The 19,635-nt window shown below is 41.7% G+C and overlaps 1 protein-coding gene across 2 annotated transcripts in view; it reads left to right on the top strand.

The window, feature by feature from the left end:
- The first annotated feature begins 5,054 nt into the window (after positions 1 to 5,054).
- MED14 (mediator complex subunit 14) overlaps positions 5,055 to 19,635 on the top strand; it is a 33,228-nt gene continuing 18,647 nt past the window's right edge. The window contains exons 1-12 of one of the 2 annotated variants that reach the window (XM_050331447.1): positions 5,055 to 5,277; positions 7,287 to 7,313; positions 10,445 to 10,550; positions 11,205 to 11,378; positions 11,798 to 11,927; positions 12,719 to 12,847; positions 13,216 to 13,323; positions 14,136 to 14,268; positions 14,818 to 14,968; positions 17,399 to 17,510; positions 18,142 to 18,267; positions 19,127 to 19,205. In XM_050331447.1, coding sequence (XP_050187404.1) covers positions 5,102 to 5,277; positions 7,287 to 7,313; positions 10,445 to 10,550; positions 11,205 to 11,378; positions 11,798 to 11,927; positions 12,719 to 12,847; positions 13,216 to 13,323; positions 14,136 to 14,268; positions 14,818 to 14,968; positions 17,399 to 17,510; positions 18,142 to 18,267; positions 19,127 to 19,205 — 1,451 coding nt within the window. In that variant the 5' untranslated portion in view covers positions 5,055 to 5,101. The remainder of the gene's footprint in view (positions 5,278 to 7,286; positions 7,314 to 10,444; positions 10,551 to 11,204; positions 11,379 to 11,797; positions 11,928 to 12,718; positions 12,848 to 13,215; positions 13,324 to 14,135; positions 14,269 to 14,817; positions 14,969 to 17,398; positions 17,511 to 18,141; positions 18,268 to 19,126; positions 19,206 to 19,635) is intronic. The other variant, XM_050331448.1, reaches the window with a different exon arrangement.

Below are 19,635 nucleotides of genomic sequence, written 5' to 3'. Positions count from 1 at the left end.
GAAGTCCAGAGGTGAAACTCAGTCATTTCCCCATCCGATTTATTCAGTGTGGATGTGGCACCATTGGGTAGTGCTGTGCTTTCTGGTGAAAGCATTTCACAGCATTTCACAAGAAATGCCCATTTTCAGGATCACATCATTTCCTGTAAACCAAACAAACAAAGGACAGAAGGAGCTACAGCTTTCCTGGCTGAACCTAAAGTAAAAATAAAACATTACTAGGATTTACTGAGATTCTGCTGTGCCTTCTGCATTCCACAGCTGTGCAGAAAAGTAACAATTTTTAGCATTTTGCACAGCAGTGCAACAAGCCATAGGCTGTTACTTACCTCTGCAATCACTGGGGCTGGGAACCCTCTTCTAAGCTAAACTGTTAGCTGTGTGAATTGTGGGCTACGTGCAGATCTCAGGATGTGGTCTGTGCCCCTCAAAAATCTCTAAACGACTGCTCGGCCAGGCGCTGCCTGACCCCACACAAAGCACTTCATATCACTCTGGCACAGCAGGCTGTATTTAGTTATGTGTGAGAAGTTTGTGCTTCCAGAGAAATACAATCCTTGCAGAGGTGACTCCACCCTCAAACTGCATTTTCTGATCTTCCAGAACTGGCACTGGCTGGAACTGCTGCCTGTGTGGATGCCCCTGTGACATCTGAGAGCAACCTGCTCCTCTTGCCCATAAGCAAAATATCCTATAATCCACTAGAGGACCAATATTCCTGCACTGCTACAGATGTGACATTCCGCCTTTTCACCGTACTCTTCAATTTTAAGGAACAGTGAGTAGTTGCTGGAGTTCAGTAAGTCAAGCAAGTTTGCAGTCACACAGCTAAACATGTAACCAGCTCTTCAGCCCTGAAGCCAAACCTGTTCTGTCATTCTCTTTTGTCAGAGCCGACATCTTGGAGCTTTGTGACACAGGCAGAATTTAGGTAAGTTTCTCCTAACTGCTACAAAAAGTGCTGGTTTATCCCTTCTGGGGAAAAAAAGAACCCCATTGTAGAAACTGAGCAAGAAGGAAATTTCTCAGATAGCACCTTCCCTCACACGCAAAGTCTGGGTGGAGAAAGGCAGCTCAGGCACAATTCTGCACGTCCACACTCCCGAGAGCAAGGGTCAGCATTTAAACACCGTCTGACCACAGCTGAGATCTACAAAGGGTTTCCAATTAAGCATGTTCTGGTACCCACCCTTGTCTTTAGAGGAGCGTGAGAGTTTGCTCTGTCTGAATGTATTACCCAGCAGCAGCCAAATACAATCGAGCTGTCTACTCCTAAGGCCAGGACAGAATACCTCACAGCTGCAGTCCTTCTCCCACCGGGTATGACTAATCAGATCTACTTCCCTGATATTCTCTCCATCTCTTTAGGTGTTTGCACAGATGAATCCTTTCAGCCAAGAGTACTTTCATGTTGAAATTAAGGGCTCGCTTTGTATTTTTTTCCAGCACAACACGTGTATTTTTTTCAAATTCCGAGTAACACCCAGGGATGGTGAGACAGGGAGAAACCACGGGGTATGGATGGTATTGTCAAGTTGTTCAAGTCAAAGGCTGAGCAGTGCAATTCATCACTTCACTGCCATGCGCCAGATCAGGGGCTCTCTTTCTCCTTTGTTAGTGTTTCAAAGACGCAGGGTCCAGAAAGGATGTCACTGTTTTGCTCGCATTTCAGAATTACTTGTGAACAAAGCATTTTTTCACCCACAGAAAAAAGTGCAGCTTGTATGGTTAAAATGGTAAATTGAGTTGTAATTAACTTAATTACAATAATAATGAAAATACAGTCTCTTGAGGATAGCCAGGCCTTTAGCTAGCTCCAGTTCCAGTCTGACAGAGACAAATTAATTTAAAATTTACAGTGGATATCAACATTGTTAGTAAGGAAGCCCAAAAAGAAGCTCAGACTAATACAGCTATGTTCAGTATTTAAAAAAAAAATAAACCATTTTGCCTTATTATAAGAAAGGGACTTTTGTAAATTCAGATAAAATCAAAGCTTCTATTTTATGACATGGAGAATGTTTCTTTTCTTATGTTGTTCACAACATATAATTGGAACTGTGGTGTACTTTACTAAGTGTCACATAAGAGATTCTCTGTCTCACAGTGGTAGTCTCACAAACCAGAGTGACTGACAGAGAACTCCCAATCTGTTACTACAGGTTTTCTAACATTCAAAAAAATTAGTTGCCAAACTTAATTCTAATAAAGATGCAGGCCATAAAATCATTTGTGATTAAAAGGTCATTGATGTTTTTCCACTGGCCTTTTAGCATAACATTATAGAACAAGTCTTATATTCATGCAAGTGCTACAATGGAAAAGTCTAATCTTTTTTAGTTATTGGTATGTGTTCGATCTAACACTGATGCATGATATCTCTTTAGAATTTAAATACGTACCTTGACTTTTATTGAATTGTAAGTTTTATAAGTTTATAATATGCAGCACTGCAATTACTAGTATTAAATGTGGGAACTCTCCCACACTATGCAATTCTCTGATGTCTTCTGAAAACAATGAAAGATATCAAACCCTTATTACTCATAATTTATAAAGGCATTTGGATATGACATTGCTAAATGTTGCAACACTGTATGGATCAAGTGATTAACAAGAAATCTTTGCACTATATTTGGGTGCTGTTATGTTTTATTATTAAAAAAATTGCTTAAATGTCAGCTCCAGGAGGTACCTGTGTGACTAAACATTTCTCTGATTAAAAAACCTGAGAGAGAAAGGGAATGACCAAGCTCTAAAACACACAAACACAGGACAGGCAGGAGGCTGCCCTGCAGAGTGTGATGTGCTCTGGCTCCCTCCCACTGAACATTCATCCCAAGGTTCCAAAGAGAAGTCAGTGTTTAACTGGAAACAGAAAGTCATCTGCTGTCCTTCCCATTAGCTCTATAACCCTGTCAGCTCCACAGCTAAATAGCAGCAGGTTTCAATCGACCAACAAATCTCTGCCTTAAGTCGGGCTTCTGGGCTCCTCATCAGGGTTTCTCACATAGAGAGCCAGACCAGAATCACAGGATCATAGAATATGCTGAGTTGGAAGGGACCCATCAGGACCATCGAGTCCAGCTCCTGGCCCTACACAGGACACCCCAAGAGTCCCACCATGGTCCTGAGAGCGTTGTCCAAATGCTTCTTGAACTCAGACAGCATTGGTGCTGTGACCACTTCCCTGGGGAGCCTGTTCCAGTGCCCAACCATCCTCTGGGTGAAGAATTTTTTCCTCATAGCCAACCTAAACCTCCCCTGACTCAGCTCTATGTCATTCCCATGGGTTCTGTCACTGGTCACCACAGGAAGAGATCAGTGCCTGCCCTTTTTCTTCCCCTCAAGAGGAAAAATAAAAAAAGGTAAAACTTAGGTATAAACACATTCTGTTGATTTTAGCAGTAAAAAAAATCCCAGCCACCCATCATCATCCACCCTCTGCTCTTAAGGCTCACAGGTTCACTTCCCTGTCGCTGGAGCAGCCCACAAAACTGGCATGGCTCATAGCTGTAGTGACCCATCCCTTCCTACCTGGATGGGTTATTGTTATTGTTGTTGTTATTATTAAACGGATTACACACTTCTCAGGTTGAAAAATGTTTGCTTTTATATTTTACTTCCCCCTTGGAAAGATATGAGTAAGAGAAGAGGGTTTTTTAAGTCTGCACTTCATACAAAAGAAATAGGACCTTTCCTTCTTTTTACTAAACTTTGAGGAGTTTGGGTACTTATTGTCTGCAGTGTGTCTATTTCAGGGATTCCTCTGCAATCATAAGGCACGAATTTATGATTTAACACTTGAGTGAATCATGGTACAAAACACCCAGGATTTACAGTTTCCTGGCACAGTCCCCTCTGGTAACCAGTACGCAGAACATCCATCTCCTGCTGTTTACAGACCTTCCCTCTCTTCCTTCAGAGGCTTCAGTTAATCTGAAAGATGGAAATATATAAAACATTCCCAATGTTTTGTGTTTGTCAGCTGATCCCATTAACCACTCCGCTACTCATCACTCATCATTTTCTAAACAGTGATCTCAGAGGAGGATGCACTGGTCGTACCTCTCATCTGGACAACCTGCGTTGCTGTGCACCTGCACAAATGCCTCACATCTCCCAAGTCATTAGGAGGGGATCAGCCAGCCCAGCTCCCGACACAGCCCCATTTTCATTGACAGCCTCAGGAACTGCACCAGAGGCTCTTTGAGGCGTTAAGTCTGTAACCTGGTCCTCCTCCATCCCGGATTTCAGTAACGTGGACAGACACAGGGGCAGAGAGCTGATCCTGCCCCTCTGCTCAGCCCAGGTGAGGATCACCTGGAGTGCTGCGTCCAGTTCTGGGCTCCTCAGGACAAGAGAGACACGGAGCTCCTGGAGCAGACAGAGCAGAGGGTGACAAAGATGACTGAAGATGATTAAGGGACTGAAGCACCTCTTATGAGGAAAGGCTGAGGGAGCTGGGCCTCTTCAGGACTGAGAAGAGACGCTGAGAAGCGAACCCATCAGTATCCATCGGTGTCTGCAGGGAGGGGTCAGAAATGGACCCGGCTCCGCTCGGGGGTGCCCAGCAACAGGACAAGAGAAACGGGCAGAAAATGATGCCCAGGAAGTTCCACCCGAACACGAGGAAGAACTTCTTTCCTGCGCAGTGACCGAGCACTGGAACAGACTGTCCAGAGAAGGTGTGGAGTCTCCCTCACCGGGGATATTCCAGAACCGTCTGGACGCAACCCTGTGCCATGTGCTCTGGGATGACCCTGCTTGAGCAAGGGGGTCGGACCAGACGACCCGCTGTGGTCCCTTCCACCCCGGGACACACTGCCAGCGCCACCCCCGTACCCCGCTATCCCAAAATCCCGGCACACCCCTATCCCGATATCCCAATATCCCAACATCCCGAGTGCCGCCGCCCCGCCCCGCCCGCGCTCCCGGAAGGGTTCCCCGTTCGCTTCCGTTCCCGTGCCCCGCCATGGCGGCGGCCCCAGTGCCCGGCGGGCTCTGAGCGCCGCCGACCCCCCGGAGCCGCCGCTCCCTCCCCGCGGCCCGAGCCGGGAGCGCTCCCCGGGCCGCCCAGCGGCTCCTGCCCGGGGCCGCCATGGCGCCGGTGCAGCTGGAGAGCGCCCAGCTGGTGCCGGCCGGCCCCGCGTCAGCCCCGGCCCCGCCGGCCCCCGGCGCCGTGACAGCCGCCGCCAGCCCCGGGTACCGCCTCAGCACCCTCATCGACTTCCTCCTGCACCGCACCTACGCCGAGCTCACCGTGCTGGCCGACCTGTGAGTGCCTCTCGCCCTGCGCCGCTGCCGCCCCATCCCGGCGGGATGCGGGGGCCTCGCCAGGGATCTGTCCCGGAGCTCTCCCGGGCATGCGGTGTGGGGGGGTGGTTGCTCTCTCCCATTCATAGAGTCATAGAGCGGGTTGGGTTGGAAGGGAGCTTAAAGATCGTCTCGTTCCAGCCCCCCCACCGCCACGGGCAGGGACATCTCCCACCAGACCAGGCTGGTCAGAGACCCCTCCGTCCTGGCCTTGGACACTTCCAAGGATGGAGCATCCTCAGCTTCTCTGGGCTGAGTGCTTCAGCACTATCACAGTAAAGAATTTTTCCTAATATCTAACCTAAACCAACTCTCAATTTGAACCCCGTCCCCCTTGTCCTGTCTACATGCGTTGTTGTAAATAGTCTTTCCCATTCTCCTGTCCCGGGGACCTGTGCATGCAGGTTGGTCTCTGCATGGGACTGTGTCCAGGGATGCAGTGAAACCTGATGAGTGATCTGTCATAAAGGGAGAAAATGACCATGAGAAGTGAGAGCAGCTGCAGATTGGCTGCTTAATTGCTTAAGTTTGCCTCCAAGTTACTGCCAAAAAATCCCAGCTGTAGTTGGTACATCAAAATATAGGAAACTGAAACGTGTCAAACAGATATTTTCAGATGCTACAACTCCTTGACTTGCCCCCGTGCTTTTCAAAAGACCATTTGATCATATTTTTTGGAAAGTGTTACTTACATTTACTTTATGGTCTGCTCTGCTGATGTTGTTGTGTTTGAAGTGGCAAAACAAAGGAATGGTTTTTGGGCCAAGAAAAACCTTCCTGAAAGCGTTTGAGCTCTGAATAAACCTGTTTCCCTTTTGCTTTGTTTAACCATAGAGGTTCTTGTGGGGAAGCTGGTGTGATTTCAGGAGTGACATACAGAACAAATGGGAAAAAATAGGTATAGCTCTTGCACAGTACAGTGGTGAGTGTGCAAAAAGAGGCTTGCTTGACTTGGGGTTAAGAATGTCCAAACTTTGGAAAAAGGACAAGGAATTTCAGAGTTTGAATTCTCTTTGGAAGAACTTCCAAAATGTCAGTCAAGAAGTCTTTCCTATATGTTTAAGGTGTGTGTAGACAGTAAATGACACTGTGTGTATTCTGGTAGGAGCACCAGAATGTGGTGTGCTGTGGTGACTCTTATTCTTTTAAGGTTTGGAGCAGGTCCTTTTCACCTAAGTACATAATTAATGTGCAAAATAAATGGGTGGTGTGGACAGCACACGGGCAATGCTTTGGGCATTCCAGTGATTCTGAGTAGTTTACAAGCCACGTGGTGTCCCCTCAGTGAGCAGGGAGATAGATTTTTCACTGTATTTTCACCATAAAGTGTGGATTTGGGTAGTAGAAAGCCCAGCTGGAAAGTATTCTCCTCCTTCCCTCCAATAAAATTACATGTTATTCTTTCACCAGCACCAGTCTAGTCCTAAATAAAAAAAATTACTTTTAAAATGAGGTGCCTGTGATACCTGTGTAACATTACAGAAGGACAGGGCCCTCTCTGCAGTAATATCTGGCACACAGGTCATTGAATATGCTCTGGAATATGGCATTTCTCCACTTTTAGACTGAGCTAAAAAGGAAACTCATTTCAGGCAAGTCAGGAAACAGCCAATTTTAATACCTTCTGCAGATGTTCTGGAATTGCTGTTATGAATTAATTGACTCTAGTCATGGATGCTTAGCAAGAGTCAGCAATTTGAAAGCACAGGCACTGATAATGGTGTGGCTCACTAGATTAGCAGAAATTTTGGGATTTCAGCACCCTTCATCAAGCTTTTAAATTAATTCGACCAGTTCCAGCTTACCTTGTGCAGGGTAGTGGCAGGTGACCTGTGGTGCTATTTATTTTATGCTTTACAGGTGTGTGGAAGTTCTGGTACTTGAAGGTTCATAACAATATTTCGAGTTGTCTGAAATTTAATAGAACAATATATAACCTGCCTTTTTTTTTTCCCTCCTCTTTCATGTAGATTACCAAGAAAGACTGATATGGAAAGGTGAGTTATGATAAGAGAATCTGTAATGCATGTTAAAATGTAGAACTTTGTTTAGGATGTTAAGGTGAATATAGAACTGTGTAAATAAAGTGTTTTTCTCCTAATTTAGATTTTATGCAAGAAAATCAATCCTGTCTGTCTTGCTGTCACTACATAGTTTCAAGATTTTTCTCAGCATCATTGACAATATTGGGGTTTTCTTCATGTTTGCTTTTACAGTTGTTTGGGCTTTTTTGTTGCTGTTGCAGTAGGTGAACTCTGTCAAGGGCATTTTTCATGAATCTTGAAGCAATGAAGTGACAGTAAAGCTGATGTGAAAGGGAACAGGAGAATTTAAATTTATTCTAGTTAGTGTGATAGAGAAATGTTTTGTTCAGAAGAATCGGTTTAACAGTGAAAATAAGGTAAAAACCTCTTTCCTGCTTTTGTTCACGTTACCTGATCTTTCCTATCATAAGCACTGTTTTCTGCTCCTCCTCTATGTGGTTTCAAAGTGTGAAGATTGTTAGAGAACAAATGCAAGAGACCAGAACAGAGCCCTTGCCAGGATGAAAAAAATCCGCTTACTTTTTTGTTTCTCGGAGTAAATTTTATGAACGTTGTCAAAAAATTGTTCCCTTTATTTGTGTTGACATATTAATTGACCTCAGTTTCTTTAGAGACGTATAGCAGCTGTGATATTCCTAAGAATGTTAATAAAAAATTCTGTGCACCAGGATGATCATTAGCTATTATCTGAAAACTTCCAAAATTCTCATACCGTGTTGTGGAATTAATCCCACTTTCGGGGAATCATAAACTGGAATGATTCCTTTTGCCTCTTTTCCTTATGCATGATATTTTATTAAGAGAAACAATGTGGGTTTTGATTGGGTTTTGTTTTGTTGTTTTTTAATTATCACACTATGTACTGGGGAAATTATGTTCAGCTTAGGTCCAGAGCTCCCTTGTACTGGAGAGGGTATTTTTCCATCCAGATGTTTAGCATTTCTTGGTAAAGCTGGAATCTACTTTGTGGAGCACATGGATCTGGAGCAACAATTTAAGTGCTAATGGATTATAGATAAAAGAAAATAAGATGGCCTTCAATGGTTACAAAGGGTGTCCTACAATGGAACTGTCTTGAAATTAAATGTTCACATCCTTGTTAGCTTTGACTTAGAGGTGTTCTTGGTGAAATGGCTTTCCAGCTCTTGGAGGAAATCTTTTAAGGAATTTAGTTTAAATTATCCATATTTTTTCTAGCTTTGAGAGCTGTAATGGCAGCAATAGTTGGGCTTTAAGCTGTGTTTTACCAAGGAAGATCCTGGTGACATGGCATATATACTTGGATGAAGATGTGATGGTATTGTCCTCTAATAAAGTTGACATAATGTTTAAGTTCCTGTCATCCAGTTCCTCCAGCCAGCTGAGGTCCCTCCGTTTGCTCCTACCAGTTAGGCCTTGCTGGCAAACTTCCAGAGTGCATTCTTCTCATCCTGCAGGTTGTTGATGGAGGTGTTAAATTGTGTTGGCACCAGTACTGACCCCTGAGGGACACCATTAGCAACCAACATTAAAGTAATCCAACTGTAGCCTTTTACTCCTGGCAGTTTTTCCCTTCCCTTGTAGTCCACCTACCCATGCCGTGTCTCACCAGGTTGGCTGTGGGCAATCTTGATGAAAGCTGTGCAGAAGTCAGTGTAAATGCATCTCCTGATCTCCCCTTGATCACAGATCAGTTCGTCCTGTAGAAAGGCAGTTTTTTGATCATAAGGTTTTTCTGAAAGTTTCAAAATTCTCAGCATCTTGTTTTCATAGAGTAGTTACTGTTAGATCATTGTGTATGTACAGCGGTCTGTCCACCACTTGAAATCTTAATATCAGGCTGCATGCCACTTCAAAATATATCTCTAGAACTCAGAGCAGTTATTGGCTGAGTGCCCAAGTTCTTGTAGTGGGTGATGGAAGGAGCAGGACCAGATGGTGTTAGTTGTGCTTCTGGCCTTACATGTTCATCTGCTACAAGCAGATTATGCTTCTTGCACAAAAGAGTTAACCTCACTACACCAGCATTTTGGGCAGGAACAGGCTCTAGCTATATTATTAGTTCTATCTATATTATGTGTTTTAGAGATTGGGATCAGGAGTTGCAGCTTCTGTACAGTAGAGACCAGTATCTGCTGCAGTGATTAATGTTCTTTTTGTCCAAATGCTTTTGTTACCTTAGGAAAACCATATTGAGGAAAGTAGCTTAAAAACTGTATGGGGAAAACAGCTTAGATTTGGGTTTTTTTCAAAGTAACTAGAAAACCATGGTGAAATTAGTAAATTGAACATGTAGAAAGGGAGAAAACCTTCTATAAATGCTAGAGGAAATGGTATTTCAGAGTGTATGGTATTACAAATTTACATTGTAGATCTAATGCCTCTACAGTGTAGGTCTGTAATGAAGGTTGAAAATCTGTGTATACCTCTATTATGTTCTCTTTAAAAAAAAACACCTCTAAGACTTGCAAACATGCACTCCTTCACTTTGACTATCTCATACAAAGAACGGTGGGAGGAATATTGACAGTAAGTTCTTCTTATCTCAGTTTCTTTGCAAGGCAGGAATAGAGAGGAAAGTTGAAGGGTGGGGTTTTTTGCAGCCTTCCCCACCACCATTTCCTGGCAAAATGGTAGCGTATTGTAACATACTGGAGTGATTTTTGTTTAGTATCTGATTTATTTCTCTATTGATAGTGAATGTCAGTGGCATGTTACTGTCAGACCCCATAACCCTTGGGTATTTTGCCCTCTTTAAATTTAATCATAAACCTTGGGGAAATCCCATGAAAGTTATTAAAAAGTTCGCTGTGGAATTGTTTCTCTTAAAATCAGTGATTAATTCATATGAATACGTTTCTGTGTTCCCCCAGACAGTCTTGATTGGTTAGAATCCATGTATCTTGCTTAACATTTAGATATTCACAGCAGTGAGCTTCCCTCCCCATGTTGTAATCAATCAAGCCACATATTACTGATGCCTCCATTAACACAATTAGGAGTTATCATTGCAGCTTTTTTTCTTTTTATTAGCATGCAGTCAAATTGCAGCTATATCCTATATCTGAGCACTGGCTTAATGTACATTTGTGGTTTTTTTCCAGAAAAATAGAAATAGTGCAGTTTGCAAGCCGGACTCGTCAGCTGTTTGTTCGTTTGTTAGCCTTGGTGAAATGGGCTAATAATGCTGGAAAGGTGGAAAAGTGTGCGGTAAGTTAGTGACTAAGTGTGGTGTGAAACAATCTCTAGGGGATATGGGATCTTGGTAAACCCGAATTACTTCTTACTATAGAATTTTTTTTTAAAAATCCATTTCATAGGCAAATGAATATTCAGATATAACCAATTTCTTCCTGTTTAGAAATTGTGCAATCTAGTCTTTTAATTGTTCATGTTCCCAAAAACTCATCTGTGGCAAAAAAATGAAAGGCTTGTCTGCACATAGTTTCAGGAGTGCTTTGAGGTAAATAAGGTAACAGGACCGGGAAGATGGTGATCTCAGTGTGTTAGTTCTTATTATCACTTTCATCCCACACTTGGTCAAATAAGAATAAAGTCCAGAATGTTGCAGAAAAACAAGCCCCTGGTGCTCACAAACAAGTATGGTTGCATTCCAGTGGCAATCAGCAGATAAAGAGCTGTGAGGCTGTACAGATCCCCCACAGCATCAGGAATGGCATGTGGATTTAAAGTGTCCTTGCATGTGAATGGAAGACACAGGCCAGAATATTCATTCTTTCTTTGTTTTGTAAATGTCGTTATTTGAAATGGAAGTGGCGGATAAACTGAATATAAAGGGCCATTGATTTGTGCCTTTTTTGAACACATACTTATTTTTTTCCTTTTGCTCCTTGCCCTCTACAGATGATATCCAGTTTTTTGGATCAGCAGGCCATCCTGTTTGTGGACACTGCCGACCGTCTGGCATCGCTAGCCAGGGACGCGTTGGTCCACGCTCGCCTGCCCAGTTTTGCCATCCCCTATGCCATTGATGTCCTGACAACTGGGTCGTACCCACGGCTGCCCACCTGCATTAGGGTAAATATCGCTGCCGTGTGGGGGGTGGGGTGGGGGGAATCCCCTGCACAGCATCGAATGCACCTTAATGAGACTGATTGTCCCCGTGAAAGGTGAACTGTAGTTCAATACAGGCCTAGCGCCAAACCTCTGTAGGGACGGTTTCTCATGCAGAACACTTCCTATTTGGACAGATCACGCTTTCCCCAGTGAAACGTTCCCTCCATTTATTTAATTGAGCTGAATTTACTGATTTTATTCAGTGGTCAGTCATCAGTAAAACGTAATCAACCAGAAAACAAATCTGAGTGTAAGATGTAAAACTTCGTTGTGTAATGGCCTGTAGTATTTATATTTGTCAGACTTCTGGCCTGGTTAGTTTTCAGAATTGCTCTTGTTATACATGCTTGAGATACATAGACTTGTGCTTATTCTAACAGGATAAAATAATCCCTCCTGACCCAATAACAAAGAGTGAGAAGCAAACCACACTTCATCAGCTAAATCAGATTCTTCGCCATCGACTCGTGACTACGGATCTCCCTCCGCAGCTGGCAAATCTTACAGTTGGTAAGAACTGGAATTGCTTTTTGAAGAATACATTGTTGCAGGCTGATTTAAAATTGTGTCTTTAGTGCTAAAGCAAAGCTAAAAGCTAAAGCGAGACCATTAAGGATGCTTCATCCATTAAGACTGGGATCCTGTCTCTGTATGACATCAGAATATGTGTTTTCCCCTTTTGAAAAATAAAGACAGTGATAATATTGCTGAAATGTTCACAAAGATGCAAGGATACATATGTCAATTCATTAAATAGGGTGCATCCTCTTTGCTTGTGTGCTTATATATAAATCATGCAAAATATTATCTTCCTCACATGAAAATGGAGTTATGATATATTAATGTTAAACAAATACTTTGCAATGAGATATGTTTCCAGGGCTGGATTTCAGCCTGGGCTGAGATCCATGTTCTGAATGACTTTTGAGTACTGTTGCAATACTCAATGAATACCATTCATTGTTGGTAATAACAAAGAATAGGAGAAATTCAGCCAGATGTTTTGTTTGTCAGGCTGGTAGTCAGTTTGGTGTTCCTCTGTGTTGCAGTAGCATAAGTGTTAACAAGTTATCAGAGTTAACAGGTAAACTTTGGGACAGTTTGGTACTTCTGTCCGTGCTGCTTATTGACACTGACTCTGTTGACAAGCAGCTGTGAAGTCTTCAGAATTGCACAGAAACATGTGCAACAGAGCAGAAACATCAGGGAAATAATTCATTATGAGTACCAGGGGCTCCCACACTGATATTTTGAGGCATCTTAGGAGAGTGAGTGAAATTAAACATTCCTGTCTTCCTTAGCCAATGGCCGTGTGAAGTTCCGAGTTGAGGGTGAGTTTGAGGCCACCTTGACAGTGATGGGTGATGACCCTGACATCCCCTGGCGCCTTCTCAAGCTGGAAATTTTGGTTGAAGACAAGGAAACTGGTGGTAAGAAAAAAAATCAAACCTTTACACTTTGTTTTTAACATGATGTTTTCCTCTGACACTGTATAACCCTTACTTATACTGGGTCTTTTGCATATCACAGCTTAAGAAAAGGAAGTTATATATACTTGTCCTGTTTTGGCCTTGTTTTATATGCTTTTAATACCTTAACAATGCTATACTGTGACACAGTGTTAAGAGACTGACTGAAATTTCCAGAGTAAAGGATTTCATTGTTTTGTCAGAAAATCTGGTATGGGAATTGCTCAGTACAGTTGTACCGTTTTTGGGTTTGATTTATTAATTTATTGAATTATTTTAAACACCTAGTTTCCTGATGTCTGATGTGAATTAATTTTTATTTTCAAAAGATGGTCGAGCTTTGGTTCACAGCATGCAGATCAACTTCATCCATCAGCTGGTCCAGTCCCGGCTGTTTGCTGATGAAAAGCCACTTCAGGACATGTACAACTGCCTACGTATCCTTCTGGAGGCTGTTTTTGAATGAGCTGTTTAGTGTGGCCTTGCACATCCTAGTAGCTGGAGGTCAAGAAAGATGGATTCCCTGTTAATCTTGGGGGAAATGTCTGGACATGAAGTGAAAATGACGGCATTGGAAACAATAATTCACAGGTGCCTGCGAGTAAAATTTGATTGTGCACACACTAAATCAGCGAAGGTAGAGGTGAGGTGCTTAAGACAGCAGGTTGTGTGGTAAGTCAGTGCAGCAGCAGCTGGCTGCATGTGCTGATTTCAGAGGTGGAATACAGAGCTGACTTGGAAGCTCTGGGAGCTGACAGTTCTTGCTTACCAAGAACTGCAGTGAAGTGCAGTTGAGGGGGATGTGTTAACTGTATCGTACCTGTTTCAATAATGAGAGGAGATACAGCATGTGCAGTGATTTGTTACTTGCAAAGGGCAAATCACTTGACAATGTGAAATGGTGTTTCAGTGAAACAGTTTCTGCAGAAACAGGGAGAATCATGTTATTTTAAGGTGACTGTGGGAGATGGGTTTAGTGGTAACTATGTCATCATTAAAAGATGACAGCAAAAAATCTATAGAACAAAGCTGTTGTGACTCTCTTGTCTAACAACCTACCCTAGATAAGAGTTTTAAAAAAGCCAAAAACCCATTTGAGAAATATATGGTGCTATTTATATGTCTTTATCTCTGGATTAGTACATTAGTGTGTTTTTGGGCAGCATCTTGTTTGACTTGGGTGACAAGTGGGTTTACGTAGCGTACAGATGTTTTAGAGGTCTTACATTTCCTTAACTCCATGCATTAGACTCCTTCTGCTTAGCCCTTCAGTTGGAAGTCCTGCACTCACAGACACTAATGCTGATTCGAGAGCGCTGGGGTGACCTTGTGCAAGTGGAGCGATATCATGCAGGGAAATGTCTCTCACTCTCTGTGTGGAAGTAAGTTAATTTCAAAGGGACTGTTAACAAACAATACATGAAGTAATAGGAGAGGTTATATTCACCAAGCTTGAGCCATAATTTTCAAAATTGTGCTTTCTTTTTGATGTGAGACTCACAAATTCTTGTAACTAAGGGCCTAAACATGGTGCTTGGTTTGCAAAGAATTAAGAGTTGTACATTAATGTACAGGAGACCAGTGGATACCGTTATAAATCAGTTTGTATTTACACAGATATCTAAAAATCAATTAGTTCTCTGTCAGTCTTTTACTAAGTTTATTGCTTGACTTGCACTATGTAAAATTTTTTAAAGCAATCCAAATGCTCTTTTGAGGGTGTTGAATTCGCAGTCATCTAAAACTTCTTTATGTAGTTACAGTTTACCAACAGTTCTGCTTAAAATGAACACTAAAATAAATGCTTTTTATAGTTCAGCTAACATAATGTTATATTTTTAACCAGAGCACTCAGAATCAAGAGTTAGCTACTGAAAGACATATTTTCTGCTGTTCTAGTTGCATGGTTTAATTATTCTCCTCATTTTAAGTCAACAGGTGCTTGGCAGGAAAACAGGGACCGCATCTGTGCATAAGGTCACTATTAAGATTGATGAGACTGATGTCTCAAAACCCTTACAAATATCTCATGAGCCTCCACTGCCAGCCTGTGACTCCAAACTGATGGAAAGAGCCATGAAGGTAAAGGTTTACTTTGCAGTAGGCATCAAATAGTGAAGTGCTTTGCATTGTCAGTTTGTTTCACTTTGATTCTATTCTAAGAGCTGTTTCTAAGATTTCTAATGAGCAGTTGTGTTATTTCTATTTGTGTTTACGTTGGGACCTCAAATTGTTGTTACAAGTTACTGTCCTTGACTTCATCTTAAAAATTACACCTACTCCACAGTGCATTATATACCACTCCTGAGACAGAATGGTGAGGCTGGGGAGAAACAACAGCAAAGTTTCACTTCCTAGGGTTTGACTTGAAATGCTTTATAGAGAGTTCTTCCCTTTCCTGTCTTGGAGATGCTGTAAAAATGTCCTCTGAAAATCAGTTTCTCCATGTCACTTGAGTTGGCTACCCTGCACTGCTGTCCACTTCAGAAAATGTTACATTATGACTTGGAAATCTTGTGCTAAGGAGTTCATATGGTTTGCATGTTACAAGTGTTAGGTGAAGCTTACTTTTACATTATCACTAACCAGATTATATAATGTGGCCTATTTGAATGTTCAAGTTCCTGTATTTTAACGGTGGGATTGTTGAAATGATCCAAGATGAGTCACTGCAGTCAGCTTCCTACTTGGATGAGGCTTCACTGGTGATAATTCTGGATATTGGTTAATGATAGCAAAGAGAAACTGTGCTCTGGGTTTTGTAAGTCCTCTGTCCTCAGCAAGTCTGGCTGAGATACACTGTCAGGATGTCGACTTGTCGTTATTTCTTACAGGGTTTTGGTTTAAGAGAGTTAATAAACTGCAGTGAATGGTGTAGTCTTCACACTTTTAGTACAGTTTTTCCACAGGGAAAAACTCCCCAGCTCAGAGTCTTCACCTGTCTCACAGAACTTTCTACTGGTGGTATCCTTCTCCTCCTGTACTTACTTTTTATTTGAGCCTCTTGACCCATCTCGTGTACCAAGGCTGACAGACAAGTCTTTGTGTGGTGAATATCAAGAACTACCTATATTTTAACTACAGAGGGATGTGGGACACCTAGTGAAGCATAGTAGCTTTCTATTCTATTTCTAGAGTAAAAATTCTGCTTTTAGTATAGTAAATGTATGCTACATTTACTATTTAATAGCCTTAATTAGCATATTTAGGCTACTAAATATACAGTTAATTTAGTGAAGATGCTGTATTTATGTGTAAATCCAGGGAAATGCTCTTTATCTGGAACATCTGCTGAAGACCTGCTGGAGCTGACGCAATCCGAGCTCACTGAATCAAGTCTAGGCTGTAGATTAAGATACAAGGCCTCTGTAAATTTGAGATTTATCAAAGTTAACGCTGACTCCCTCTGTAGCTGCTTGCTCTGAGCTTAAAGAAAATTATCAGCTGTGGTCTCTGCACTGCTGTTGGAGTGTTTGAATAATGATCTCAGCTGTAATGACGTTGATGGCACACTGTTTCTGTTTGCTTAAGATACTGTATAAAACAGGGGCACAAACAAATATGTTTGTCTAAGCAGGTTATTCTGCATTAACCTACTGAAAACTGGATGTAGCTATAGAACAGGTAGTCACTGCTTAGTGAGGAAGATTTAACCCATTGCAGCTGCTGAGTTGAAATGCTCTTGTGGATGGATAAACGCTTGATTTTTAAGGCCTTGTCTTGGAAAGCGAGTCTTTAGGGAAGTTCACTTGTTTTCAGAGCAATGTGAGGTTAACTAGAAAAAGGTTTTGCAGTAATCTGTAGCTTTGCTTATGCAAAATATGTAAATAATATGACTGTAATGTGAATGGGTATAAATGCAAATGCTTTAATTTAGATTGCACAGGTAAGTTACAGTGAATATAAGTGGTGGCATTAGAGCTTCAGCACCAGCAGTGCAACAGCAGGTAGATACAAGCCCCTAGATACTCCTGAGTTCAGTAGGGTTGCTCCTATTTAGTGTCTGCCACTGCATTGTTGCCCTCTTGGCAGGACTAAAACTGGTGTATTGGATTCCATGTTACTTCTGCATATGTGTTTGTGTAGAGTCATCCATATCCTAATAAGGTATTGCTTTGGGGGGGTTGTGTTTGGATGGATTTTGTTTTCCTGAGCTTAAACAAGTTAGAAATGGGTGCAAGTTAAGCTGAAAATACTCCAACCTTGATCCAGAGCAAGTAGGTCTGCACAGGGAGTGGTAACAGCATAGTTTGTGAAACTTCTTTCACATCTTCTTCTAATCTCAGATCAAAAACCCTCACACTGCCTGCTGTTCAATCAGAAACTTATGGTAGCTTGTTGTGTTTTATAGTCATCCAAATACTCAAATTAATAGTTCATTTGGCTCACCACAGTTCTAAGCAAACTATTTCTGAAGTGACTGTTTTATTAAGTAGCTTTGTTCCAGTGTGCTAATGCAGAAAGTCTACACATCAAATATGAACCTCCTCAAGTACATTCCTTTTTTTACAGATTGACCACCTATCAATAGAAAAACTCCTAATAGACAGTGTCCATGCAAGATCTCATCAAAAACTCCAGGAGCTGAAAGCCATTCTGAAGAGCTACAATGTTAATGATAATTGTATGTGTTTTCTGCTGAAGTTTTTCAAGTTAATTTCCATTTCTGTCTAGGAATGGTTTCCTTTTTCTTGATGTTTCTTGTTTTCATTAATTTAAGTAAAAAAGTAAGGAATAAATAAAGGGAAATATTTTCAGAATTAAAGAAACTTAGTTTTAAATTATTCTGCATTGATAATTGTAAAATAGTCTTCTAAGTGCAGTATAGTAGGTGAAGCTGATAGAGCATTATAGTCTGCATTGAAGGGTTAAAATTTGTCTACTGTAAAATTTGTACGTCTTCAGAATTGAAAGAAAATTTTTTACTGTTTTGGACTAGTTTTGAATGAAACTTTCCTTAAACCGCTGTTGAAACTTTGGGGTTTGAAGTGAGCTTATAATCGTGAAGCAGTGAGTTAAAAGATATTCAAGGATTAATAATCTTCAGATTTGATCTGTCTTTTCTCATTGGCTTGTCACAGTTTTCACAGAGAAATTACATTCAGTTTCCTCTTTATGATAACAGTGTAATAATGTGCAAGTGAAGATTGCTTCTATAAAAACTCACAGGTTTTGTGATTCTAACAGGCCAAGTTTTAACAGGATTTGAATTCACGTGAATTTTCTGTGAAATTAACAACATCATTTTTCTTTAGCATTCATTGAGACGGCTCTTCCAACTCTTGTAATTCCAATTTTGGAACCATGTGGTCGATCAGAGTGCCTGCATGTGTTTGTTGATCTCCACTCTGGGATGTTTCAACTGATGCTGTATGGTGTTGGTAAGTAGATGCAAAACCAGGGTATCTTTTATGTCTTGCAAGAGTTGTGCATTATTATTTTCTGTGAACAATTTTACCAAATCTGCAAAGTTCTGTGAGCAAACGAACACCACACTTGGATCATCACTGAGGTATTTGAGTTTGAGGAATGGGGAAGAGGATCTTTGCTCAGTGTCACAGTTCAGTTAGGTATATTTTAAGAGGACAGCAGACTAATTATTGTTAGGGGTCAATGCAATGCATATTCTTTGACTCTTGATTCCTGGCTTGTGCTGTTCATGGATGCAGTCATTCCATAAGGACCTGATTGAGAATGGTATTTTCTGACCTTTTACATCTTGAGTTACTACTGCTCAAGTCTTAACTTCAGGTTTCAGGTTACTTAAGAAAGAAAGTGATTTCTTCTAGTTTATTTGCTCAGTAAAATACTACTGTGGTCTTACAAACTATATGGATCATCCGTTGTATACCCTAATTTCTATTTTCACAATGAGCCTCATGGAGGAGACAAGGGGCAACGATTCGAAGTTGCACCACGACAAGTTTCATTTCAGTATAAGAAGGCAATTTTTTGCAGGAAAAACAATCAATCCCTGGAACAGCCCCCTCAGAGATTTGATGGAGTCCCCATCACTGGAGGTTTTCAAGATGCAGTTGGACAGGGTGTTAGATAATGTCACCTATGCTCCCTTTCCCACAAAGGGTTGGACCAGATGATCTTTCAAGGTCCCATTTCGAGCCCCACCCTGGGCTGTTTTATGATTCTGAGATTAATCAGATGAGGCACTTTCAGTGAAAGTTTGAAACTCTGTTTGAAGGACAGATGTTATGACCATTCACTCCCCTAATGTTCTTGCAGATCAACTGACACTGGATGACATAGAGAAGTCTGTTAATGATGATATGAAGCGCATCATTCCTTGGCTCCAGCAGCTCAAGTAAGTGACTTGAATGATTCACTTGGTTTGCATAGAATGAATCACCACATTTGTATTTTGGATGATCACACCTGCAAGGCTTTGTGCTTTACCACAGTAGGGGTTATACTTTCTCACTGTTCGAAGCAACCTCGAGCAACCGTCTCCTCTAAACAGCTGAGGAAATTCTGATTTTGCTTGGAGTTGATTCCATAATCCTGCTTTAGTTTTCCCCCCTTGGCACGTAGCCTCATGCATTGCTATGTGCACACTCTGCATGAAGTCTTTTCACTTTTAGTCAGCAGCAGACCACTTGCTTCCTGAGGATCTCAATTGCTGCTCGTGTTCATTTTCTGTCTCCTTTATTCCACTCTGTTTCTACAGCTGAACTCTTCTTGTTTCTCAGCAAGAATGATCTTCCTTATCACAATACAGAGCTAAAACCAGGAAG

The sequence above is a fragment of the Myiozetetes cayanensis genome, unplaced genomic scaffold, assembly GCF_022539395.1.
Source record: "Myiozetetes cayanensis isolate MyiCay16 unplaced genomic scaffold, myiCay2020 scf5-8, whole genome shotgun sequence".
In the NCBI taxonomy this organism is placed as follows: Eukaryota; Metazoa; Chordata; class Aves; order Passeriformes; family Tyrannidae; genus Myiozetetes; species Myiozetetes cayanensis.
Note: the sequence above shows the minus strand (reverse complement) of the source record. Positions and strands in the feature narration are given on the sequence as shown.